Source organism: Lithobates pipiens, unplaced genomic scaffold (assembly GCF_037356315.1).
Source record: "Lithobates pipiens isolate NorthernLeopardFrog02 unplaced genomic scaffold, aLitPip1_a1.2 Scaffold_1, whole genome shotgun sequence".
Taxonomy (NCBI): domain Eukaryota; kingdom Metazoa; phylum Chordata; class Amphibia; order Anura; family Ranidae; genus Lithobates; species Lithobates pipiens.
In genome coordinates this window covers 211,194,387-211,220,161 of record NW_027507685.1, presented here as the reverse complement: position 1 = coordinate 211,220,161, position 25,775 = coordinate 211,194,387, and the positions used below count along the sequence as shown (strand labels likewise).

Sequence of the window (25,775 nt, the reverse complement as noted above, 5' to 3'; positions counted from 1 at the left end):
CCCCATGGTGTGTAAAATCAACACAAAATATATCCTACTCAAATCACTGGTAAATAAACCTAAATCATATACAGAAATATGTGACCGTATAAATATTGACCCCAAATGGAGTCTAAAGTGACTGTGTAAATCAAACAAATATATATGTAAATGATACTCAAACAAGAGGCTACCTCTTGATAAAGCCATGTGTTTAGTGACAAAATTCATCGGGGCAGAGACTGTGACATCATCAAGCACAATCAGGAAGCAGACAGTCAGCCACTGGGGAATACAGGGCCGAGGATCTGCAGATGTTTTAATGACCTGAAGGGGAGCCTACACCCCAATTTTATCTAGCGAGCCACCTGCGTGCACCAGAGATAGTGCACCAGCAAATGTGAGTGTAACCTTTTATTTTTAATAAAGGCCAAGTTTTTACACAGATAAACACTATGTTAGGTTTCTCCTTACTCTCGTGATGTATACAGTGCCTTGAAAAAGTATTCATATCCCTTGAAATGTTCCACATTTTGTCATGTTACAACCAAAAATCTAAATTTATTTTATTGGGATTTTATGTGATAGACCAACACAAATTGGCACATAATTGTGAAGTGGATGGAAAATGATAAATGGTTTTCAACATTTTTTATAAATAAATATCTGAAAAGTGTGGCGTGCATTTGTATTCAGCCCCCCTGAATCAATATTTTGTAGACCCACCTTTCACTAAAATTACAGCTGCAAGTCATTTTGGGGATGTCTCTACCAGCTTTGCACATCTAGAGAGTGAGATTTTGCCCATTCTTCTTAGCAAAATAGCTCAAGCTCTGTCAGATTGGATGCAGAGCGTCTGTGAACAGCAATTTTCAAGTCTTGCCACAGATTCTCAATTGGATTTAGGTCTGGACTTTGACTGGGTCATTCTAACACATGAATATGCTTTGATCTAAACCACTCCATTGTAGCTCTGGCTGTATGTTTAGGGTCATTGTCCTGCTGGAAGGTGCTCCTTTGCCCCAGTCTTATGTCTTTTGAAGACTCTAACAAGTTTTTTTCTGAGATTTCCCTGTATTTGGCTCCATCCATCTTCCCATCAACTCTGACCAGCTTCCCTGTCCTTGCTGAAGAAAAGCTTCCCCACAACATGATGCTGCCACCACCATGTTTCATGGTGGGGATGGCGTGTTCAGGGTGATGTGCAGTGTTCGTTTTCTGTCACTCATAGCAAATTGCTTTTAGGCCAAAAAATTAAATTTTTGACTTATCTGACTAGAGCACCATCTTCCGCATGTTTTCTGTGTCCCCCACATTGCTTCTCACAAACTGCAAACAGGACTTCTTATGGCTTTCTTTCAACAACGGCTTTCTTCTTGCCACTCTTGCATGAAGGCCAGATTTGTAGAGTGAACGACTAAGCCCCTGTACACACGGTCGGACATTTCGACAACCAAATCCGTCGGATTTTGTCCGTTGGATCTTGTCCGAAACTGTTGCATACACACGGTCGGACAAAGTTGTCGAAAAATCCGATCTTTCAGAACGTGATTCATTAAGATGGGACTACGTTCAGGCTAGTAGCCAATAGCTTTGATGTAGGAATTTGATCTGAGCATGCGTGGCACTTTGTCCGATCGAAATTCTCTACACATGATCGGAGTATGTCCTATCAGACCAGTTGGTCGGAAAATATTTCCAACATGTTGGAAAATTTGGTCCGACGGATATTCCGATGGAATCAGTCCGATGCATACCACACACAGACGGATTATCCAACAACACGGTCCGATAGGACACATTCCGACTGATTCTCCGACCGTGTGTACAAGGGCTAAGAGTTGTCCTGTGGACAGATTCTCCCACCAGAGCTGTGGATCTCTGCAGCTCCTCCAAAGTTACCATGGGCTTCTTGCTGCTTCTCTGATTAATGGTCTCCTTGCCTGGCCTGTCAGTTTAGGTGGACGGCCATGTCTTGGTAGGTTTTCAGTTGTGCCATACTCTTTTACATTTTGGGACGATGGATTGAACAGTGCGCTGTGAGATGTTCAAAGATTGGGATATATTTTTAAAGCTAAGCCTTTATAAGGTTTTTATAACCTAACCCTTCTCTACAACTTTATCCCTGACCTGTCTGGTGTGTTCCTTGGCCTTCATGGTGCTGCTAGTTCACTTAGGTTTTCTAACAAACCGCCGAGGGCTTCACAAAACAGTTGTATTTATACTGAGATTAAATTACACACAGGTGGACTCTATTTTTCAATTAGGTGACTTCCGAAGGCAATTGGTTCTATGAGATTTTAGTTAGGGGTATTGGAGTAAAGGTGGCTGAATACAAATGCATGTCACACTTTTCACATATTTATTTATGTAAAAAATTTGAAAACCATTTATCATTTTCCTTCTACTTTACAATTATGTGCCACTTTATGTTGGTCTATCACATAAAATCCCAATAAAATACATTTACGTTTTTGGTTGTAACATGACAAAATGTGGAAAATTTCAAGGAGTATGAATATTCTTTCAAGGCACTTTATTAAGGGACATCATACAAGGGAGCAGGAGCCCATAGACCAGCAGGTAAGTTGCAGACCACTGGATTGATATCCCTAAGGGGAAGGTACATGTAGACCCCTGACAGGGTCTCCCCAAGAGTTGAGCGCATAGTATGACCAGTGGAGGGTACTTCTGATTTATATAGCAGTACACGAATGTCACAGAATTGCTTTTCTATGTATGAGCACCTGAACAGCATGTATGGATAGGTGCACTAATTAAATGGATTAGATGTTTATTGTTTGCAAAGTATTATTAACATTTATTGCTAAATGGTTGTTATGGACACTTTGTATAATCATTTGAGTATCATTTGCATATATATTTATTTGACTTAGGCTGGGTTCACACTAAAGATCACATCGGCTGACAGCAGGAGTCCAGTGCGTTTCCATTCACCATTTCAGGTACGATTTCAACAGGAATTTTTGGCTGAATTTGGACCTGAAATGGACCAAAAGACACACAGGACTCCTGTGCAATTCGGAGACGCAATTGAGATGTGTGAACCATAGAGAGCTGGTCACAAACTCCTGCTGTGCGAATTGGATACGAGAAAACCCGCATCCAATTTGCATAGGCGTGAACCCAGCCTTACACAGTCACTCTAGACTCCATTTGGGGTAAATACTGTATGTATACTGTACTATCAAAGATTTCTGTATATGTGGGAATTTAGGTTTATTTAGCAGTGATTTGAGTAGGTTAACTTTTGTGTTGATTTCACATCCTATGGGGCAGGACTATTGGTGACATATTGCTTCACTCCTTTAGACTTTTAATAAGAACTCCAAATTACAACGAGTAGCGTGCTAACTAATATTTACATTAAAGCAATAGAAAAATGCAAAAAAATAAAAAATAAATGTCATGATGTGCTAGTATGCATACTAGCACATTATGGCAGACTTACCTTAAAGCAAAGCCCCCCAGTGGCACACTGTCACTGCTGACAGGGCTTCCTTCTTCATCTGGTCTGCCCTCTGGGTTATGATCTTCCAGGTTATCCAGTGATAAAATAAAGTGCAATCATATAAAGTCCATCCAATATGGTATGCTGAACTTGTGAAATTAGTTGAAGTGGTTCTCAGGTGACTTTCCGTGCTCCCCTCCTGCATCCCCACTCACTAGAAAGAAACTTTAATACACCTGTAAGTATATCCAGAATAATATCTCCCGTCACTGATAGAGTTGATGAGTGCTGACACTACATAGGAACAACTCCTATCTTCCACAGGTGTGCAAAAAAACCATATAGATGTCCTAGATCAGTGATGGCGAACCTTGGCACCCCAGATGTTTTGGAACTACATTTCCCATGATGCTCATGCACTCTGCAGTGTAGCTGAGCATCATGGGAAATGTAGTTCCAAAACATCTGGGGTGCCAAGGTTCGCCATCACTGTCCTAGATCCTTCCCAGCTTTCACGGTGATCGTACATCCATTTTAAGTATATGGCAATAAAGGGAAAAGAGTGTATATAGTGTAATACTGCAAGGTTTATTCATAAAATCCAAAATATTACACATTCGTCAAAACACTTACATCAAAAAACATCAGAACATCTAATCTGATGACGCCCAGTGGGAGGGGCGAAACGCGCCAAGCTGAGGAGACCTAGTGACGATTGCACGCCAAGGCGGCGTTTCTCTGCATGTTTTAAAGTTTTTTGATGTAAGTGTAATATTTTTGGATTTTATAAATAAACCTCACAGTATTACACTATATACACTCTTTTCCCATTTTTGCCATATACTTAAAATGGATGTCTGTTCACCGTGAAAGCTGGGAAGGATCTAGAACATCTATATGTTTTTTAAGCACAACAGTGGAAGATAGCAGTCGTTCCTATGTAGTGTCAACACTCATCAATGCTATCAGTGACAGGAGATATTATTCTGGATATACTTGCAGGAGTATTTAAAGTTTCTTTCTGGTGAGTGGGGACCCAGGAGGGGAGCACGCAAAGTCACCCGAGAACCACTTCAACTAATTTCAAATTCAGCACACCATATTGGATGGACTTTATATGATTGTACTTTATTTTTCTGCGCTTTAAATTTGCACTGAGCACTTTACTACTATATTGTTAAGTAATATTATGTTATTGCATGTACTGATATAGGTATGCTAGATATTGTATTGGTTTAAGTTAAAGAAGCAGCACTAAGTGTAATATTCATTTTTGCATCTTTTGGGATTTTTACCTTACACTATAGCAGCAGACCAACTCTATATTATTATCACATATACTTTATTCCCATAGCGTGGGTTTTCTCTTCAATCCTATCCAGTGATAATGTCACTCCTGAGCATGCGTGCGCGAGCCATGAGAGCACAATGCACATGCGGCAGTGACTTCACCGGTTGCTACTAAAGAAAATATCTCATAAACAATGCATGTTTAAGAGATATTTACTGTACCTACAGTTATACCTTATTATAGGCTTACCTGTATTTTCAGAATCTGCTTGTCGTATGTACTGCGCATGCGCAGTACACAGCGGGCACTATCCGACGGGGGACACTATTTGACATGGCACCGGAACTGAGGAAGCTTTAATATACGTATGGACATCAAACACCCACAGTGGAAACAAGAAGGAATGGGGAATGGCCCATCAAACCTTGGTGTCAGGGAGTCTTTACTTTTAGAAGGAGGGAGAAAAATTGAGAATGTGCTTTTGCACATGAACAGAAAATGAATGCTAGGCTAGTTAATGTCTTGATAGACTACCTAAATAACACAAGGAGAGGGCATTGACCTGAAGTTCCTTCAGTCTTCAGAAAAGTTCCCACTCTCCTCCCCGATCCTTCTTCAGTTGATTGATGGCTGTTCTTTTAGCATGCAGTGCTTAATGCCAATGGGTCTTTATTGAAAGTTTAAAACCAAGACAAAAAAGTACATGGCAGAGACATACCATATCAGTAATGAGAACTTTTACAAATAGATGTAATAATACAGTGCTGGCAAAGACATAAAGGCATAAAACAGCCAACAACAAAGCAATAAGAAGAGAATGGGCTCTCCACCAGAAAGAGAAGGGAAGGGGTGGGATGGGAGGCGCATGGGAAGATGGCAGAGAGTAGCAGGTATAGAGAAAGGAAGAAGAGGAGGGAGGGGGTGCTTAGGACAAGAACACAGAGGAAGAATGAGAAGAGCAACAAGAACAAGGCCAATCACAATAATTTTGCTGATTAGTAAGAGAGCAAGGAAGAATATTCACAAGCACCATATAGTGGTGCATTATCAAACTTTAAAGTGGTTGTAAAGGCTGAAGGTTTTTTTACCTTCATGCATTATTGCATTATATGCATGAAGGTAAAATATCTTCTGTGTGCAGCAGTCCCCCCCCCCCCCCAAGCCCCTCTCACACATACCTGAGCCCTCTCTCGATCCAACGATATCCGCAAGAGCCTTGCTCTTCGGGGACTCTCACTTCTGATTGTCTTTTGACAGCAATGGGAGCAGTGGGAGCTGTGATTGCTGTCAATCACAGCCAGTGAGCCAATCAGGAGATGGAGGGGGTGGGACAGAGCCGCGACTACATGTGTGAATGTACACACAGAGCAGCTGGTCAGGAGCTCACAGCTGCTTGCTGTGGGGGCACCTGGCAGAAGAGAGGAGTCAGGAGCACCGGCATGGGACCCGAGAACAAGAGGATCTGGGCTGCTCTGTGCAAAACCATTACACAGAGCAGGTAAGTATAACATGTTATTTAAACGTTTAAATGTTTTTATTTAAAAAAAAAAAAAACAAGGCTTTAATATCTCTTTAAATTGTAGATCTAGGGTTAGACAGCCCAATTTACTATTTTTTCCTAAATGTCACAACTGTTAGGTCTGTAATCGATAATAGTTTCTTCATCTCATATTGGTGGTTATTAGTTGTAATAGTGTCAGTGACAGATGGTGATTGTGATGAGTTCCACAACCTAGTAAATGTGAGCTTTGCTGCCAAGAATAAATGTATAAGCACTACTCTAACATTAGGGGGAGGGGGGGTCATGGATGCCTAAATGGAGGCTGGCTAGTGAAGGGTCAGGAGCTATAGGATATCCTATAATGTAGCATGCAGTGTTTAACTGGTTTCTGTGTTGTGCCCTTTGTGGGCTTCGGGTAGTCAGATGCCAGTCTTAAAATAATGGTGAGAACAGGCGGCTGTTCATTTTACTTTGTACAGAGTAATTTGATGAACTTGCATGTGTTGCTTCTGCTAGCTGCTGCTGTAAATGGCAAGTCTTGACAACTGAGTTTTGAATTCAGCAATGGCATGCTGGTTGGCAGAATGGTTGCACACAAAGAACATTTTGAATTGTTGCCCATAAAAAAATGACAGCTAGGGTCTGTGTCAATGAGCTTTGGGCTTGTGTTCATGGCATCGGTTTGACATCAGTTTAAAATTCTTCTGAGATCATTTAGAATTCACATTTGCATAAACATGTATGGGAATGCATAGTCCACTTAAAGAAAACTAAAGACCATTGATACAGGTCCTTATAGATGAAGACCTAATGCTGCGTACACACAACCGGACTTTTCGACGGACTAGGTCTGACGGAACGAATTTGCTGGACAATTCAACTGTGTGTGGGCTTCATCGGACCTTTGCTGTCTAAAAATCAGATGGACTTTAGATTTAAAACATGTTTCAAATCTTTCCGACGGACTTTCGAGTCTGGTCGAAGAATCTGTTCGTCTGTATGCTAGTCCAATGGACAAAAACCAACGCTAGGGCAGCTATTGGCTACTGGCTATGAACTTCCTTAGTCTAGTCCATCGGACTTTGGTGTGCTTGTGTGTGGCAAAGTCCGTTCGCTCGGAAAATCTGTTAAAACTCTGCCGAAAGTCTGCCGGGAGGACCGCCAGACCTAGTGCGTCAAAGTCCGGTCGTGTGTATGCAGCATAACAGTTTTTCAAAAACTTTACAAGGAGCATACTGTATGGCAGTGTTAGAATCTTCATCTTTTCTATAAACATAGCACTGAGAGAAGGCTAGTAACTGAGAAGCATTGGTATTCCATTGGTTTAGAAAGTAAAGTGCACAGAGCTTCTGACCTTTGGTATGTTGTGCCCTCGGAATTCTGTATCTTTGCTGGCTGTGTGTGGAAGTCCCAAAGGAACTACATCAGAAAATCTCTGGATCTCATGAATCACAGCATATGTATATGGCATCTTAATACGATCTTCCATTGAAGGTGATCGACTCTGCCCAATGACATTATCTATCTCTTCTTGCATCTTTCCTGTGCAGACACAGAACAAAGCAATAATCGTGAGCAAAGCAAAAATAATGTGTTTTGTACATTGAGTTAAACACTTTATTACTTTTAGAGGAGTGCCTTTGCCCCAATTTTTGGGGCAGCCTCCATAAATACAAATTAAGCTTATTTTGTAAGTCTTTAAAAATATGAAATGCAAACCATGCTAAAGACTCAAGTGTGAGTAGTGAAACTCAGGACAGATATAGGGGTCACAACAGAGGGCAAATAAGCATTGGAAGAATATGTCATTGGACACAGAGAAATTCTGTCACACTGAAAAGCCTTCCTCAAAAGTTTTTACCCCAAAGGAACCTTGAATCATTGTTAGTTTTCAGGGAACCCCCACTAATTATTATACCTACAGCTCATGATACATTAGCATGACTATTAGGTTTTAAATACAAGAATAAAGAATTGGGGTGTATTCATTATGAAATTAACCCCTTAAGGGCCAAGCCTCTTTCTGAGATTTGTTGTTTGCAAGTTAAAAACATTTTTATTTGCTAGAAATTTACTTTATAAAAATGTTTTTCTAACACCCTAGAGAATAAAATGGTAAACATCCCTTGTAATAGAAAAAAAGCACGACAGGACCTCTTAAATATGAGATCTGGGGTCAAAAAGACCTCCGATCTCATATTTACACTAAAATGCAATAAAAAATAAAATTGTCGTTTAAGGGCCATTTTTTTTTGTATTTTTTTAAAGTGGTTGTAAACACTTACAACACACTTTGACCTACAGGTAAACCTAGATTAAGGCTTACCTGTAGGTCCAAGAAATATCTCCTAAACCTATACGGTTTAGGAGATATTTGCCCCGAAGACAGGCACCGCTGTCTACGGTGCATGCGCCGTAGACAGCGGCGCGCAGGCGCACTGAGTGCGGCATCGTAAACGACAAAGATGCCGCGCGTGTCGGCTCCCGTGCGCATGCGCGGGAGTGACGTTATCGTGGCTTCGCCGAATGACAGCGGCGGAGCTGCGAGACCCCACCGAGAAGATGGATGCGCCGGACTACAGGGGACAGCGGTGACATCGTCAGGTGACACATAATGGACTACTGATGCATAGTAGTCCATTATGCTTTGCCTTTGCAGGGAATGAAAGAGGAAGTAAACTCATCAGGGTTTACTTCCTCTTTAAGAGCTATGGGCGGAAGTGACGTTTTGACGTTGACTCCGCCCTGCAATGATATGGAGATGGGTGGAGGCCATCTTCCCCTCACTCGTCTCCATGTCAGGCTAGGGAAAACATCCAATCACCCCCACCACTGCCGACGGCTCTAATAAGCCAATAAAAGTGATCTTGCTGCAAATCCGCTGCAGAGATCACTTTTATCTGAAAGCGGGGTTATGGTAGCTAGCTGCTGCCATAACAACAATATTCCTCTTCAAATTAAATTTTATATTTTTTATTCATCTTGCAGGCTGAACAGAAGAGAAAAACAAACAAATTCCTCCATCCACACTATATAATGTGGATGGACAAATTTCCCACTGTGCCTATTGTATTTTGATTGCTAAATGATCGACTTTTGTTGAACAGAGCAGGGCCAACCACTGAGTGAACATTGTTTGATTCCTCAGGATCACGCCAACTTGCACAGTGCATGGCCAGCTTTAGACTAATAACTAAATGTTCTCTTTTCATTGTAACCATTTGTTACCCAAGTTTAGGTGTTGGCAGGTATAGTTAGCTTGTCTGCCACTAGATGGCTCTGTTCCCAGTATTTTATGGTAGGTAAAATTTGTAATTGGGTGTTAGCCATGTCATGGGTGTAGTTAATGCCCATTTAATTGCCAGTTACGGAGGAGCCTTGAGTGAGATGGACCATGGGAGCCCCCCGAAGCTGCTAAGATGTAAAACATCTAAGAACTCCTCTCTAAAGGACCCTATGCAAGAATGAAGTCCCACGCAAGGTGGAACAGAATTTGTGAGTAGTGGTGGAAGCTTGGGAATATATGCCATCTGGGAGTTTGTCCAGCTGGGCAGATCCATAGAGGGATATGGGGACAGACTGGTATACTATCAAAGGCAACTTGATCCTACTTAGTGATAGAAGTTAGATGCTGTGGACTTAGTATGCATAGGAAAGTGGCCCCAAATCTCTGGTGCTCCCAAGGAGAAGAGGTGCAAATTGAAGATGGCTTACAAATTATGTGGTTGTGCTCTCCACAGAAATGACGACTAAAGGATGTCTAATACTTTGTATGGCATTCCGTGGTGATGAATTCTGCTAGTATGTCAAATGGGATGTCAGCTGTCACAGAAATCTTTGTGAAGTTACAGTAAAGTTCAGAAAATGCATTCTATGTGTGGATATTCCTTAATTCATAAATATTAAGGCATATGGTCAAGGTTGTCAAGAAACAGGCCTATGGCCAAGAATAGGACACAATATAGCGGAGGGATGGATCAACAACAGCAGGGTAGCCATCCTATCCAAGAAAAAGTGGGGCAGGGACTTGCTCAGTATGGCATAAGTAGGTTGATTTATAAATAGGTAAGTCACACAAATATGGTTGGATCTTATTCTGTCCTTGTTTGTTAGTGAAATAGCAACCTGTGTTTTTATTTTAAAGCAGGTAAGGCCATACTCTTGCTATAAAGACGTAGCACTACAGATATTAGGAAATAATATGTTGCTTACTTGCCACATCCGGGTGTTTGAGCAGGATGAGAAGAGCACTTTTTAGGGTGGCACTGGTTGTTTCAATTCCAGCGTTAAAAAAATCCATCACTGTTGCAAATAAGTTCTCAAAATGGAATTCAGTGTTTGGCTTGTCCTTATCCTGTGGGTATTAAGATGACACATTTTTAGTGACTACCACTACAGAATGAAGCTCTACTCAAAGCCTGTTCCAGTTTTAGGTTGATTGGAGATGGGTTTTTCACCTCACTTCCTGCTTCAGGGAACACACAGGAAGACATCTTAGATGAAAATGAAGGGAAGTGTCTCCAAACTGGCACAAAGAGCACTAAACAACTCACAAATGTTTAAACCCTACCTCAAAAACTAGCAAAAAGAAAACAATCTCTTAATGACCATTTGATTTTAGATGGAAAAAAAAAGCACTATGACCTAAATTAGAAGTAGGAACTAAATGGTTAGCAGAAATCACCTTCTCCATCTTTATGAGAAAGCTGTCAATGAAGTCTCGTGGGCAGTTGATATCGATAGTCTTCTTATGATGATTTACAGACTCCGAAATAAATGCTTTAATTTTGCCAAAATTTCTGAAGGCTTTCTGGTGAGGACCAGGGATGTACAGTGATATTTTGGGAAACACATTTAACATCTGTTAAAACAAAAAGAAAAAAAAGGTTAAGGGTGAGATAAAACTATGTTAATATATGTTTACACTATGAAGGTGCAAGACTAGTAGAAATGCAATTTTGTAAGCTGCCAAATTATGTGCATTGGTCCCATCCCTGTATGTACAAGGAAGAAAGATCTGTCCTCATGATCTAATATGAGCTTTGCTCAGCATTTGAGCTGTTCTCCAATTAAAGAAAAAGTAGTAAATGTGTTGGTTGCATTAGAAAAACATATATAAAAATTAAATCTTTTTAAAGTTTTCAATACAGTTTGTCATCTGTGCATCACTAGGAAGAATTAATTTTGCTTCCTGCAGGTAAAGTAAATGACTATTTAGACAATTGTCACCAGAGCAAAATTCCCCGTTGGAATGAAATATAAAATTCTGGGTCTTTCCTTACTTTCAGTGCTGGTGATAGTGGTAAACAGGACACAGAGAGGGTGAATCTCCACATCGGATGCACAGAAAAACATATTTTTTGCCCATCCTCATTCTAGCCAAAACTTATTTTTAGCTAGGCAGGATTTTTTTTAACGGTCTAAAAAACGTACACTAGCATTTTATTTATTTTTGAACATTTTTTTCCAGGAACTAACATTTTGTATAAGTTCTTTAAAATAACACTGAAGTCTAGTAGGAGGATGTGTAGCTATAAAGATCTATCTGCCCCATGCATTGAAAATGAACCTCTACCTTAATTAATTCATTTTAGAAAATACTTGAGAAAGACCTATCTTTGGTTAAAATAATTTAGAGTTAATTTCCACTTTGACAAATTCTGCTCCTCAGAGGGTTCTGGGGGTTAGAGGCCTCCTCTCTTTGGAGCAGGTCCACAGAGGCACCCTGTGCACTATTGTGTTTCACTAAGCACTTTTTTACTTTACTTAAAACTCTAGTTAGCTAAATAACAGGCTATGTATTTTTTTCTTGAGAGTTTTCCTAGAAATATATATGGCAGTTGAATGTTTTTCCATTGCGCTTTACGTCATACTTAAAAGAAATGGTACAAGTTGCTATTATGTAAAATCTAAACTTTGGTAGAATATACAGTTCCCATCAGGTAAATCACAGGCATTCCGTGAATTTACTTACAATACTCCATATAGAGGAAAGGGTGTTCAAAAACTCCTTCAGCCAGAATAAAAGGTTTGTGAACCTTTCATCTTCGTAGTCAAAGCGCTCTCCAAACACTAAGCAGCAGATGACGTTTGAGACCGCCAAACGAAGCAATTCCGTTGGATCAAACAAGTTTTCTAGGAGAAATTTTACAACTTAAAAGATAAACCCATGAGAAAATGGAGCTCACTCATCAAAGCATCTGAAAGAATTGTCTGTTACTTTTACTAACCAACCAATCTCCTTTTTTACTATTTCAGTACTGGCTACAAATCCTCGGTGTGAATTTGATTGGCCACTTTGACAAAGGGCAAAACATGAATTGCATACTCACTGTCCAAAGATTTTTGGATCTACAGAGAAACTGATCTGTGATATTGCTCTTCAGAATGACTTAGCATTTAAGCATAAAACACAAAATTACAATACGCAAAACATTTAGCCAAAATAAATATATTTCAATAAAATCTCTTCCTCAGGGTTGTTCTCCCAGTTCAAAATCTTTCCATTCATTCCCCTACTGCTTCATTAAGCAGTGGAAGAAACAAAAGGAAACCTTGTTCAAACTCTAAATCGCCCTAGCGGAGCTAACAGGGGGCTACATACTGTGTCCCCAAGGGACAGTCTAGGCCAGTGAACAAGCACCAGCACTGTCATGTGAGGGTGAGGGACACCTCCCCTGAGGAAGTTAAAGGGATCATGTGAGGTAGCACGTAGGGCAGAGCTTGATGATGTCAGCACATGAAACCAGGGATTAATAGGAACATCTAGGTGTAAACAGTACCGACTGTTGTACTTATACTGGGGAAATATCTAGCTGCATACTGCTATGCACTGGTGCACTGTGCATAGAGCCATTTGACTTTTTAGAGTGTGTTTTTATTAAGCTGGTAATAGCTTCACTTACAGTTTCTGACAGCACAGAAGATGGGAAGGAACTTCCTTTATATCCACTTTTCATAGTGCATTCAATGTGACCAATCACATGATGATAGGATAGCGGGGAAAGATAGCGAGGGGGGGGGGGTGACCCACTTTCATTGCCTGTAAAAGTAATTGGTCGGCTGAATAGCCACTCACATTACTTTTAACTTGTACAGAATTGCCTGCTGAAAAGAATGATACCATGAACATGCTTGTAGCTAAAGCCATGATCCTGATGTCACCACCACTTCCCGAAGACGTATATATACCTATATTGGGCAGGAAGTGGTTAATCCTTTTGGTTTATTTTAAGTCACAAAGGACCAGTTGGTATTTTGGTTACATGTATAAATAACACAATTAGAGTTTGTAGGTACTTGATACTCTATGCCTACATCTTTACTGACCTCCATTTTTCTTGAACTCCTCCACCAGGAAATGAGCCTCTTCTTGGATCCGCTCTGCAATTCCTCTTTTTCCCATGCCAAAATTCCTCAGGGTGGTCAGTGAGAATTTGTGTAGCTGTTGCCAGCGTTCCCCATTGCTCAATATAATTCCTATAGGGGAAAGCTTTTGTGAATTAACCAATGCGGGATAAATTGGACCTATACTCATATGTTAAAATAAGGTTGTGTTAACAATCCTGAGATAGATTGATAAAGAGTTATAAAAGAATTAACGTATCTGGATTTGTTGAACCTACTGTTGGCTGCTACTATCACAGTGTTGGGTATAATTATTTATTAGCACTTCTGTCTCTGGAAGGCAACACGGAAGGAGCAAGTGGATGGGAACTGAGCCACATGATAGGGTTGCCATCTGTTTGGGATTCACCTGAACAGTCCAGGTTTTGACTCATGTGTCCAGGTTTCATTGTTTACCCAGACACATTATTCAGATTGGACTGTGCCTTGCTCTGTGAAGACTTCTCTGTACTCTTGCTAGCAAAACAGAAAGCTGTGCAGGCCACCTGCCCATGTCCTACCAGTCAATGATGTTATCGGTTGCTAAGAACATGTCGGGCGGCCAGCACAGCTTTCTGAAATGTATTTATTCTAAAAAGAAACTCTTCTATTTCTTCTAACACACTAGAGGGTGCTACACTAATGATAAACTTTTGTCCAGATCATACAGGACCCCAGAATTGTTACACAAATTCGATCCATCCCACTCCAATCAGTTCTGGAGATGCCAGCAAGACGTGGACATCTTTACACGTATGGTGGGAATGTCCGTGCCTCCACTCTTTCTGGTCCAAAATACACTCAATCATACATTAAGTGATATATGATACTTTATATTAATCTGCAGCACAATATCTATTTAACCACACTTAATTTTCTCTCAAAATGAATCACAAATCACTCACAATGCACATGGTAAATGCAGCCAAGTAATGCATACCAGTCCATTGGAGCTCTCCCTGTGTACCATCTCTTCCAGAATGGTTCAAGCACATCAACAAAATAGCGAAAATGGAAGAATTGATTTATATAGCCAAGCAATCTTTATCCAAATACAATTCAACCTGGGCCTGCTGGCTTCATTTTCAACCACAGATGCCTACCCTCAAATAATGGCTGCTGCTACCCAACCACATACACTGACCGACACAATACACACTTTACTGAGATCCCCTCCCTTAGAACTCCCGGCTCACAATCTTCTGAACTAGAATGCACACTTTTACTCCCATACAGTTCTATCTTGGATGCATGTCCCAGGGGGCATATGGGAGGCAGAGTTCTGGGAGGATGCCCATAGACACCCTCCTAAAATTGGAAGCCCAGGGCATGGATGGAAGGGTGGGTCAGGGGTGCTCATCATGGTTCCTTGCACCGGGCCCTGAAGGTTCTAGTTACGCCTATGATACTGTGTTAAATGTGCAGTAACACACTGAAATATACTGCAGGAATCCTGCCCTGACAAAATAAACTAACACTAAAGTAAAAATGAATGGTCAAACAAAACTCATACTGCACTATCACTAGATTCACACTAAACTGATACTTTTCACTCACAATAGAATCCCAATAGCACACTAACTCTTTAGTAGCACTGAACAGAGCCCTGTTCTATCTCTCTCCACGCCAATATCACATTGAAAATGTCTGCTATGGGGAGAATATTTTCATAGTGTGGGGCGGAACAAAGAGCAATGAGCCATGATTAGATAGAGTCATCATTACTTTCTTCAATCATGGCTCTGACAGTGCTCCGTGCCCTGCTTCCAATGCACTGCAGGGCAGCACAGTGCATTGTGGTCATTCGGCGGGCCGAACAAACGGTCGCCCCGACAATTCGGGTGTTTGTCAAAGGGTTGAACAGCCAATGTTAGGCCCAAACTCATGCTCGGGGTGAACCATTCACCCAACTCTACTAGGAAGGAAGGCAGATTCTGACTCAACCTACCTGGTCTGTGTCAAATATTACTTTTGGATTATTTGAAAAAAAATAACTCCCAGTAAAGTTACACACAAAAAGCTTGCTCGATTTTGACTTCAAGACAATTTATGTAATAGGCTCTATTCTTTATAACTCACCATAATCTTTGAAAAACGCCTTGGAAAAGAAGGTGTTTCCTCTTGCACTGAGAGTATCACTGTGATCCAGAAATGCTTCCTTCGTACAATCATAGCCAATCAAGACCACCAGTGGTTCATTGCCTATGTAGATGGTGAAGACCGGTCCATACTTCTCACTCAGCTGTAAAGGAGCAACATGGGATTATTGAGGAATTTTCATTTGGCCATGCAGTGAATCTTAAAGTGATACTGAGAGCCCTTTCACACTGCCAGCGCAGGGGCGTCATCGGTAAAGCGCCGCTAGTTTCAACAATGCTTTACTGTAGTTTTTGCAGTGCTTTTCAGGCACTAGTGGCTGAATAAAGGGTTTAAAAAACCTGCAAAGCGCTCTGCCGAGACGCTTTGGCAGCGCTGCAAATTGATTTCAATTGTCACGGGTGCTTTAGTAGTCGTGTTTACACCACTTCTAAAGCTCCACAAAAAAGCCGCTTGCAGGACTTTTTTGACGTCCTGCCAGTGCAGCACCCCAGTGTAAAAGCACTTGGGCTTTCACGCTGGGTTTGCAGATGAGGCTTTTTTCAGGCGCTTTACAGGCGCTATTTTTAGCACTAAATCGCCTGAAAAACACCTCCATTGTGAAAGGTGTCTAAAGTCTCAGTTTTGTTCTTTAAAAATAACAAACATGTTATACTTACCTGCCCTGAGTTTTCCACAGAGAAGCCTAGATCCTTCTCTTCTTGGGTCCCTCCCTCGCCGGTGCTCCTGGCAACTGCCTCTTGTTGAGTGCTCCCACAGCAAACAGCTTGAAAGTTTGACATGCATTTAGAAAGTGTTGCTAGTTGAGATAATAGTGCATGAAATTCATACAAATGAAAACCAACTCAGAGGAAGTGTCTGGAAAGCGTCATTTAAAGAAGAACTCCATCTTTCCACACACTTTACAAAGTTCTTTTGGGCAATGCTGACCCAAACAAAGTATGTCCCTCACTAACCTGTGAGGCCTCTAGATGTGGGGTATAAACTGTATCTAGCTACGGTCACATACAGCACTGTGTTCCAGGGTACATACAGCACTGTGTTCCAGGTGCGAGCCGAGACCTCCTGTTTCATACCCGGAACACAGAATAGTCTACCGCAGCGGCGCTCAGCCGCTCAGAGCAAAACATGTATTCTATCAATGAATACAAAGCTTCCTCTGATTGGCTGAATCAGAGGTTATGACATCATCAGGCCACCTCTCTGACTCAGCCAATCAGAGAAAGCTTTATATTCATTGATAGAATACATTGCTTGCTCTGAGTAGCTGAGCTCCGCTGCAGTAGACTCTTCTGTGTTCCGGGTATGAGACAGGAAGTCTCGGCTCGCACCCAGAACACAGTGCTGTATGTGCCCTCAGATACATACAGTTTATACCGCACATCTAACAGCCTCACAGTTTAGTGAAGGACAAGGTTTGTTTGGGCCAGCTTGGCCTAAAAGAATTATGTAAATTGTGTGGAAAGATGGAGTTCTTCTTTAACGCACTGCAAACACATCAAAACTGCATGTAACGGGCATCAACATATATAGCACAGTGCTTTCCAATGAAAAACTGTCAAATAAAATGTCCATAAATTATGCAAACATATAAAGTCCCATGGATAGGTTAGTGATGTGACCAAAGAAATCTTAACTGTCACATGCATGGGACTTTATATGTGTAGCAAGGTCCCAGGCTTCCTTTAGACTAATGAGAACCTTCAGAGCCAGGGACAGCTGACATTCTTACATATAGAGTGGGTTACAAGGCATGGTGGGTGTAGTGCAAGATAGATTCATGGGCGCCAGACACTTCTTGAATGCAAAGAGATTTATTTTCTCTTGAACAGAACTGTGGGAGAGAGGGTTATGGCCAGGACACCCTCAGGTAGTTGCAATGTTAATTGGCAGACTCAGAGACTTTTATAGGTAGACAGCCACGCAGGGACAAGCATCCAGCAAGACACCAAATCTGCATGTGTAGGATCGCTTTCTCATATGGCAGCAGTCTTATAACAGTTCCTAACACAAGCTGTAACAAACTCCTTTACTTCCTCCACAATCACTTCTTGTAGATTCTTAGCCCACTGAGCTCCCAGTCTCTCTCACTAGACTTGCTGATTCACTGCCACTGAATCCCGTGAGCTCTTCCAATCTTCTTACTCAATATCTTCCTCAAGTGTCACCCCCTGATTCCCTGCTGGGTCCCTGGCTTGGCACTCCAGATACTCCTCAAGCTTCACCCCACTGGCTGGGTCCCTGTTAATAAGGGGTCGGTCCCTTAGTGGCGACAGCTTCCCACCTACCTTCGACCACGACAGGTTCTCCAGCCAGCAGAACCGTCATTTCTGTTTGGACTGCAAGCCGCAGGACCAACCGTGCACTGCTCTCTTGTTTCTGGATAGACTCTCAGACAGCCTAGCAGCCAGATGTACCCAGGATAGGCCAATTTCTGGCCTAGCAGCATGGGCAGCTCAACACGTGTCCACCCAGACAGCCGCCCAGGTGGCAAAGAACACTGATTACCTGACTCCACCCAAATATATAGGTTCTCCCAACTGGCAAAGGGGCCCAAGAAAACACCTGCCGATTGGCTGAGACACCACATATACTCCTAATCTGTCCTTGCATCGTCCTTGTCTTATCTAAGGTCACCAACCACCCAGCCACCCAGCGACAGAAGAGAGAAGTGCTGTATTTCCAGACTTGGGCCCCTTTCACCTGGGCGTTTCCGTGTACGGACTCCGCTTTGTTTAGCAGGGATCGCTCTGTTGATCCCCACTGAGCAGGCGGATGACAGATCTGTCAGAGCTCCGCTCTCCTCTATGAGGGATCGAATGTCACTGCTGACATCCATCGCTCCATAGACCTGCAGGCGGACCTGCCCATGTGAAAGGGGCCCATGTGAAAGGGGCCTTAGGGTGAAATCAATTGATCCCTAACAATTGGCCAAGGCAACTATACCTGGCAGATAAGTTTAAGAACAACCTTGCCTAAACATCAGGGTGCTACATATGTTTGCATAATTTATGAAAATGTTATTTCATTTTACTGTTTTTCATTGGAGAGAACTGCACTATATTTGATTTTATAAAATTATTAGGAGATTATATACTTCACCTTTTATGTGCCAGCTGCTACGTATTTGATTTAGCGCTCACTTCTGCTATATTGAAAGTACATCAACAACGCATCTTATTGCGATAGGCGTGTTAATGGGTGTTCATAGTCTCTAAAATTTCAAAGCACATCCAAACGAGCTTTTAAACCTCATTTACACCTCCTTTGCTGTTTGAAGCATGATCCATGTTTGGATCGCTCTTCAAATAGCCATAGACAAGAAATGAGGAGGCATTGTATCGTCTCCTCACCGCCTGTTTTAACTCTCTAAATAATGACAACCCGCGCTGTGTCGTGAAAAGTTGTGGGGTGGTTGCAGCGTGGCCCTATTCCTAACAGGAGGTATAATTCCTCAAAGCATCACAGCCATGGCATGTGTATAGTCAAGGCCATGGGCGTCCGCAGGTAGGGGCAAGTGCTCCCCCCCTGGAATTGGGGATCAGATCTTAAATTTAGCACAGTCGTGTCGCTATCGGGGCTTCCCGCCTGCTCCTTTCCTTCCCTATTGGCTATAACTGAGGGCCAATCAAAGGAGACCAGGAGAGGAGAGCATCATGGGACATGTAGTCCCAAAGATTGGCAGCCCCATTTTCCACAGGGAGGAGGCTACAGCTCGATCAAGAGAGAGATTGAGAGACTGCAGCCTGGAAAAAAGCTGAGGGAGAGAGTGCTACAGGACAAAGAATGAGGAGTGTGCCAGGCGGAAGCCGGAGAGACCAGGGTACAGACATGCTACACTACTGACCAAAGTCACCCCCGGGGGACCCAGAGTGATCGATCGTCCAGCCGGGGGATCATTGTTGTAGTTTCGCTGGGTCTGGTAAAAGGGCCTGTTGGTCATTATCCATTACTAATCTTAGGAACTGTACTACGTCTGCAGTCTCTGACCATGATAATGTGATAATGACATTGTTGAAAAGGGGAGGTGCATGGGTGACCCAAAAATGATGCCCCCCCTGAAAAAAGTTTTGCGGACGCCCATGTCCAAGGCTGCTGGGTTTTACCACCGCCACAACCGCAAGTGTAAACGAGCCCTCAAGCCCCATACACACGATCAGAAATTCTGCCAGCAAGTCGGATGTGAGCTTTTGATCAAAAATTCCGACCGTGTGTAAACTCCATCGGAATTCCAGCCAGCAAAAGATGGAGAGCAGGTTCTCTATTTTTCGGTCGGAAAAAACTTCCGATCGGAAATTCCGATCGTCTGTACAAATTCCGACATGCAAAATTCCTACACATGCTCGGAAAACAATTCGACGCATGCTCGGAAGCATTGAACTTAATTTTCTCGAATTGTCGTAGTGTTGTACGGCACGACGTTCTTGATGGTCGAAAGTTCAGAGAACTTTTGTGTGTCCATGTGTATGCAAGCCAAGCTTGAGAGGAATTCCGTCGGAAAAACCATCCAAGTTTTTTCTGACTATTGTGTACAGGGCATAAATGTGGTAAATGTGTTACATGCCATTCACGCCAGTTTCTTGTGTCGTTATGATGTAGCGCTGGAATTTTTGCCATGTAATGTTGTACATTAACCAATCATACAAGATTGGTATTTGGCTCCCCCTGGTGGTATTCAACCTAAATAGACTTTTTTTAAATTTTCACCTGCTAGTTAAGCAGGAAGTGGTTCACGTATTTACTTTGTGAAAGGACTCACCTACCTACAGTGCCCACTTACCTACCCATGAACACTGAGTGGCTGAACTGCATGCTGGGTAGGTAATAAAAGGGCCGGCGCAGCCATTTTCTTTCTCTTCTGGACACGTGGCCTGCCTGTAAGGATCTGTGAAGGAGTTTTCCAGAGGGAGCGGCCTACATTGTGCAGAGCGAAGCAGTAACCATTGACTGTGCCTTACTGCAGTGTGCTGAAGAAGCTGTGTGATCGGGTCTGTGGATCCAGAACCTCTGACGGAGCCAAGCGAGGATCCCAGTCATCTTGCGGAGCGGAACAGCTGACGGTGCTGGCTGGCAGCAGGACTGAGATAACTGGAGCGGAGGTCCCCAGCTTTCCAGGCCTGGTGTGGTGAGAGGGCTGACGCCCAGAATTTATTTAATGCACCTAACACACTTAGACTCATCCTACAGAGTTGCTGAGACCTGCAGTGCCACACAGAGAGGTGTCATCCATATAGACTGAGTTCAATCAGGGCTCAAAGCCTATACTTCATTGATAGGTGATTGACGGTTAAGGGATACTTACACCGAAGACATTTACAAGTGTGTTGCAGAGCAGGAATTGTTACTACTCTCCACTTCATACCACTTCAGTACTTGTTAAACCCTTGGATTACAAACACTGCAGTATAATTACAAACACTGCAGTATAATTGTCAAGAAGGACAATTGCCCACAGAATCCCTATCCTAAGAGCTAACCGGCGCACACAGGTGCGCATTGGCGTGAACGGGCGCACGCGGGTGCGCGATATCGCTAATGAGTGCACACGGGTGCACGTTAGCGCGAACGGGCATACGCGGATGCGTGATGACGGGAATGGGCGGACGCATATGAGTATGCACGGGTGCAGAAGTGCCGTGTGACTGTTTTTGGCGTCCAGAGGGCTATTTATGGGAATCTGTGACTGTGCCTCCTTGCTGTCCAGTCTACAGCGTTTCCTGTGACCCTGCTACCTTTATCAGTTGACTTGATTCCTGTCTACCCGGCCTGTTCCTGACGACGTCTGTTTTCTGCCTGCCTCCAACCCTGGCCTGTACCTCGACTACCCTTCTGCCTCTGTTTGGTACCTGCTCTGCCCGCTAGTATTGATCCGGCCTGTCTGACTCTGCCTGTGTTCCTGTCTGACCTTTGAGCACTTTCCTGCAACCTGCCGATCCAGCCCTCCTGCTGTACTACAGGACACCTCCTTGCTGTCAGCTGTTTCAGAGTTCCTGCCAAGCTCAGGCACCTCCTTACTTCCGCTGTTCCTGCCAGGTTCCTGTGCACCACTTCGCAGCCTGCAGATCCTGTGCTCCTGCTGCACTACAGAACCCCTCCCAGCTGTCTGCATGTTCCAGTCACCAGTTTCAGCTTGCTGTTCCTGGCTGCCTTTCTCCAGCTACTTCAGAGGTCCGAACCAGTCCCACACCTGCCATCTATCAGGCACTTGTGCCCTCTGAACTCTTGAGTCCCTGTCTCCACTACCAGGGGTTCTCCAGCCAGAGGCTTACGAGAGGCCGCTCCCTGCATTCTGCTCCAAAACCAGGTACGTGACAATAATATCTAGCAGAAGAAAGAAGAACAGAGACTACACTTCTCATTTGGTGGCTTTATGTTTCAGTTCCAATAGCAACGGACTGCATCATACCTCACGGGGGAGCCCTTGAGTAATCATACTGTGCTGTGTTTCATAATCTTGTTAGTGTGCTTAATGCGGCCATACTGGAAGTGGGAAGGTGCCCAGAGTCAAGGCATTGTCACTCTGGATACTAGTCCCACTTGGAGACGTGCTTGCTGGGGTCATTCGAGCAACCTTTAAGTGTTAATAATTTGTGAATACTCATTGCATTATCACATTAAGTTTGGATGTTGATACAGTTTATTGTAACCACTGTTTTAAACCAGTTCAGTAAAATTACATTCTGGTTAATCATAATTGGTGTGAAGCTTATTCATTCTCCTAACAGGGGGAACAAGGGGCACCCAGGTAACGGTCAGGGTACACCATGTGCACATTTTTATTGTGGGATTGTTCCTTGTTGTTAAGCTTCACATCAACACTGTTACACAGCTGTGTCAAGCGGGTTGAGCTAATTTATTTGGGGGTAAGAGAGCAGAGTACAGGCCCAATCAATTATCAGCAGCTCCTTCGGGGGTCAGTGCTACAATGATAATGCAGGAAGCTTCCCCCTCCCACCGCTCACTCGCGCCCTCCACCGCTTACCGGAGCCGTCGGCAGCGGCGGAGGCGATCGGGTCCTCTCAGTGCCTGGGTATGGAGACGAGTAAGGCTAAGATGGCCCCATCCATACCATAACAGGGCGGAAGCTTTGTCAAAACGTCACTTCCACCCGTAGTTCTTAAAGGCAAATTTTTTGAAAATAATTTTTTCAAATGTCAATTTTTTTTTTATTGCATTTTAGTCCAAATATGAGATCTGAGGACGTTTTGACCCCAGATCTCATATTTAAGAGGACCTGCCATGCTTTTTTCTATTATAAGGGATGTAATAGGAATAAAAGTGATCCAGATTATTATTTTTTTAAACAGTAAAAAATTTTTAAAAATTAAGTAAAATAAATAAGACATTTTTTTTTTTAAAGCGATCTGTCCCGGCGAGCTCGTGCGCAGAAGCGAACACATACGTAAGTAGCGGCCACATATGAAAACGGTGGTCGAACCACACATGTGAGGTGTTGCCGTGATCGTTGGAGCCAGAGAAATAATTCCAGCCTTAGACCTCCTCTGTAACTCAAAACATGCAATCTGTAGAATTTTTTAAACGTCGCCTATGGAGACTTTTAAGGGTAAAAGTTTGACGCCATTCCACAAGTGGGCGCAACTTTGAAGCGTGACATGTTGGGTATCAATTTACTTGGCGTAACATTATCTTTCACAATATAAAAAATTGGGCTAACTTTACTGTTGTCTTGTTTTTTTATTCAAAAAAGTGAATTTTTTCCAAAAAATGCGGGCTTGTAAGACCGCTGCGCAAATACGGTGTGAAAAAAAGTATTGCAATGACTGCCATTTTATTCTCTAGGGGTGTTAGAAAAAAATATATAATGTTATATATATATATATATATATATATATATATATATATATATATATATATATATATATATATATTGTTTGGGGGTTCTAAGCAATTTTCTAGCAAAAAAAAACATGTAAACACCAAAATCTCAAAGCGAGGCTAGTCCTTAAGTGGTTAATTCTCCATATTGTTCCTTCATTGCTTACCTTCTTCAAAGACTGGGGCATTTCTGTGGCGCTCACATGCAGAACAGTGCCTAACAGGGGCAATGTTGGTGGTCCAGGAGGCAGTTTTTGGCTTCTCAGCTTCTTCTTCCATGAGAACAAATATGCAACAAGACTGACACAGACAGCTAGGAGAATGGAGCTTATCACTCCCAGCTCCATTGTCACAAACACTCTGAACACAGGAAGCGTTTTGTATGCAGCAACAGTCACATGAATATATAGATATGATCAGTCAGCTCATTGGGTGTGACTTTGTCCTCTTACTATATGTTATATATGGACACGTGAGTCCAAAGTACAACATTTGCAGAGCCGAAATAAGATTGTGTGACACCACAACTTCCATTATCTCTGACCTGGGTTAGGTATACAGGATTATGTGCGGAGATAGCTGCAGATTGTATATTAGAAATACAATCCACGTAAGGAGCCTTTTCCTTATATGTCATTCAGAACACAAGCACAGTTAGTTTGCATTAAATGAGACAAAACGGACAGCCCGTATATTTACAAAAATAACAAAATAATGTGTAGCACCCTCTAGTTGTGCTAGGTTAAAGATAGTTTTTTTTGTCAGTGTAGGCAACTTTATGCAGGCTTGGCTGGCATCCAGGCCTGCTTGTTTTGTTTCCTGGGAGGCAGAGATCCAGGGAGAGCTGGATGACTCACAGGCAGTATCACTGAGACCTTCTACTTATTTCCAAAACATGCTAGAATCTTCTGAAAAGATAGGGGGAGAGATGAGGTGGAGTTGCCTGGAGTATTCTTTGGGCCCTGACCAATCCCCAACTTGGGTTGACAGGGGGCAGTGCTCCTCAAATACTCAATGTCAGCCCAGTTGGGGAGGAGTTTGTTTGGGTGGAAGATGGAGATTGAGTGTTAGGCTGTTGTGGCCTTTGAGGGATATCCACAGTCTGGGGGGGTGACCTTGGGTCTGGGCTCAGGTGCAGACGGGACCTTCCTACAACCCATGGAGATGTCCTGGACAAGAGGCACAGGAGCAAGGAGGGGACAACAGGAGAGCACTGCCAGCCAAGTCTCCAGGAGGAACAAGGATCAGCCAGGAGGGCTGGTAAGTGACACACAGTCAGGAGGACTGGGGTGGCATGCCTGAGAGGACTGGGTTTAAGCAGTCTGGGATGGGTGCAGAGCCAGTTGAGAGTATCGTGGTGGCACTGGCAGTGGAAAGAGGCAGCTGCAGCCAGGGGAGCTGGTAGGGCCTGAGGAGGTGGTGCTCAGATCAGTAGCCATGTGGGACAGCTAGCAATAAGACTACACTTTATTTTTTTTTGCAACGCTAAAGGGCCTGCAAAGGGCATTTCCTTTAGCCCTGGCTGAGCCAGTGTCAGGCCTGCATCTCAGTGCTAGCTGGTGCTGGAAGAGATAGTTTGCAACTAAGTGAATGTGCTGGAGGTGAAGTGAGTAAGATGTATATATTGCAGGCATATATATTTTGTCCCTGAAGCCTTATTCTTCAATCAAATGGGCCTCCCATATCTACCCTATTGCTATCCAAGTTAAATCCCCTCAATAAAATATAAAAGCTGGGAAGACTGTCCACAAGGTTTAGGAGTGTGTCTATGGGAATGTTTGACCATTCTTCCAGAAGCACATTTGTGAGGTCAGGCACTGATGTTGGCTTGCAGTCTCTGCTCTAATTCATCACAAAGGTGTTCTATTGGATTGAGGTCAGGGCTCTGTGCAGGCCAGTCAAGTTCCTCCACCCCAAATTTGCTCATCTATGTCTTTATGGACCTTCCTTTGTGCACTGGTCCAAATCATTTGGTGGAGGGGGGATTATGGTGAGGGGTTGTTTTTCTAGAGTTGGGCTTAGCCCCTTAGTTCCAGTGAAGAGAACTCTTAAGACATCAACATACCAAGCCATTTTGGACAATTTGATGCCCCTAACCTTGTGGGAACAGTTTGGGGATGGCCCCTTCCTGTTCCAACATGACTGCGCACCAGTGCACAAAGTAAGGTCTATAAAGACATGGATGAGGGAGGTTGAGGTGAAGGAACTTAACT

At 43.0% G+C, this 25,775-nt stretch overlaps 1 protein-coding gene across 1 annotated transcript in view; it reads right to left on the bottom strand.

Moving 5' to 3' along the window:
* Positions 1-23,952, bottom strand: part of LOC143982658 (cytochrome P450 2A5-like) — a 37,285-nt gene extending 13,333 nt beyond the window's left edge. The window contains exons 1-7 of the mRNA XM_077481563.1: positions 23,730-23,952; positions 15,709-15,871; positions 13,573-13,722; positions 12,218-12,378; positions 10,928-11,104; positions 10,456-10,597; positions 7,598-7,785 (exon numbers count right to left, since the gene is read on the bottom strand). Coding sequence (XP_077337689.1) covers positions 7,598-7,785; positions 10,456-10,597; positions 10,928-11,104; positions 12,218-12,378; positions 13,573-13,722; positions 15,709-15,871; positions 23,730-23,909 — 1,161 coding nt within the window. The 5' untranslated portion in view covers positions 23,910-23,952. The remainder of the gene's footprint in view (positions 1-7,597; positions 7,786-10,455; positions 10,598-10,927; positions 11,105-12,217; positions 12,379-13,572; positions 13,723-15,708; positions 15,872-23,729) is intronic.
* Between the last annotated feature and the right edge of the window lie 1,823 nt (positions 23,953-25,775).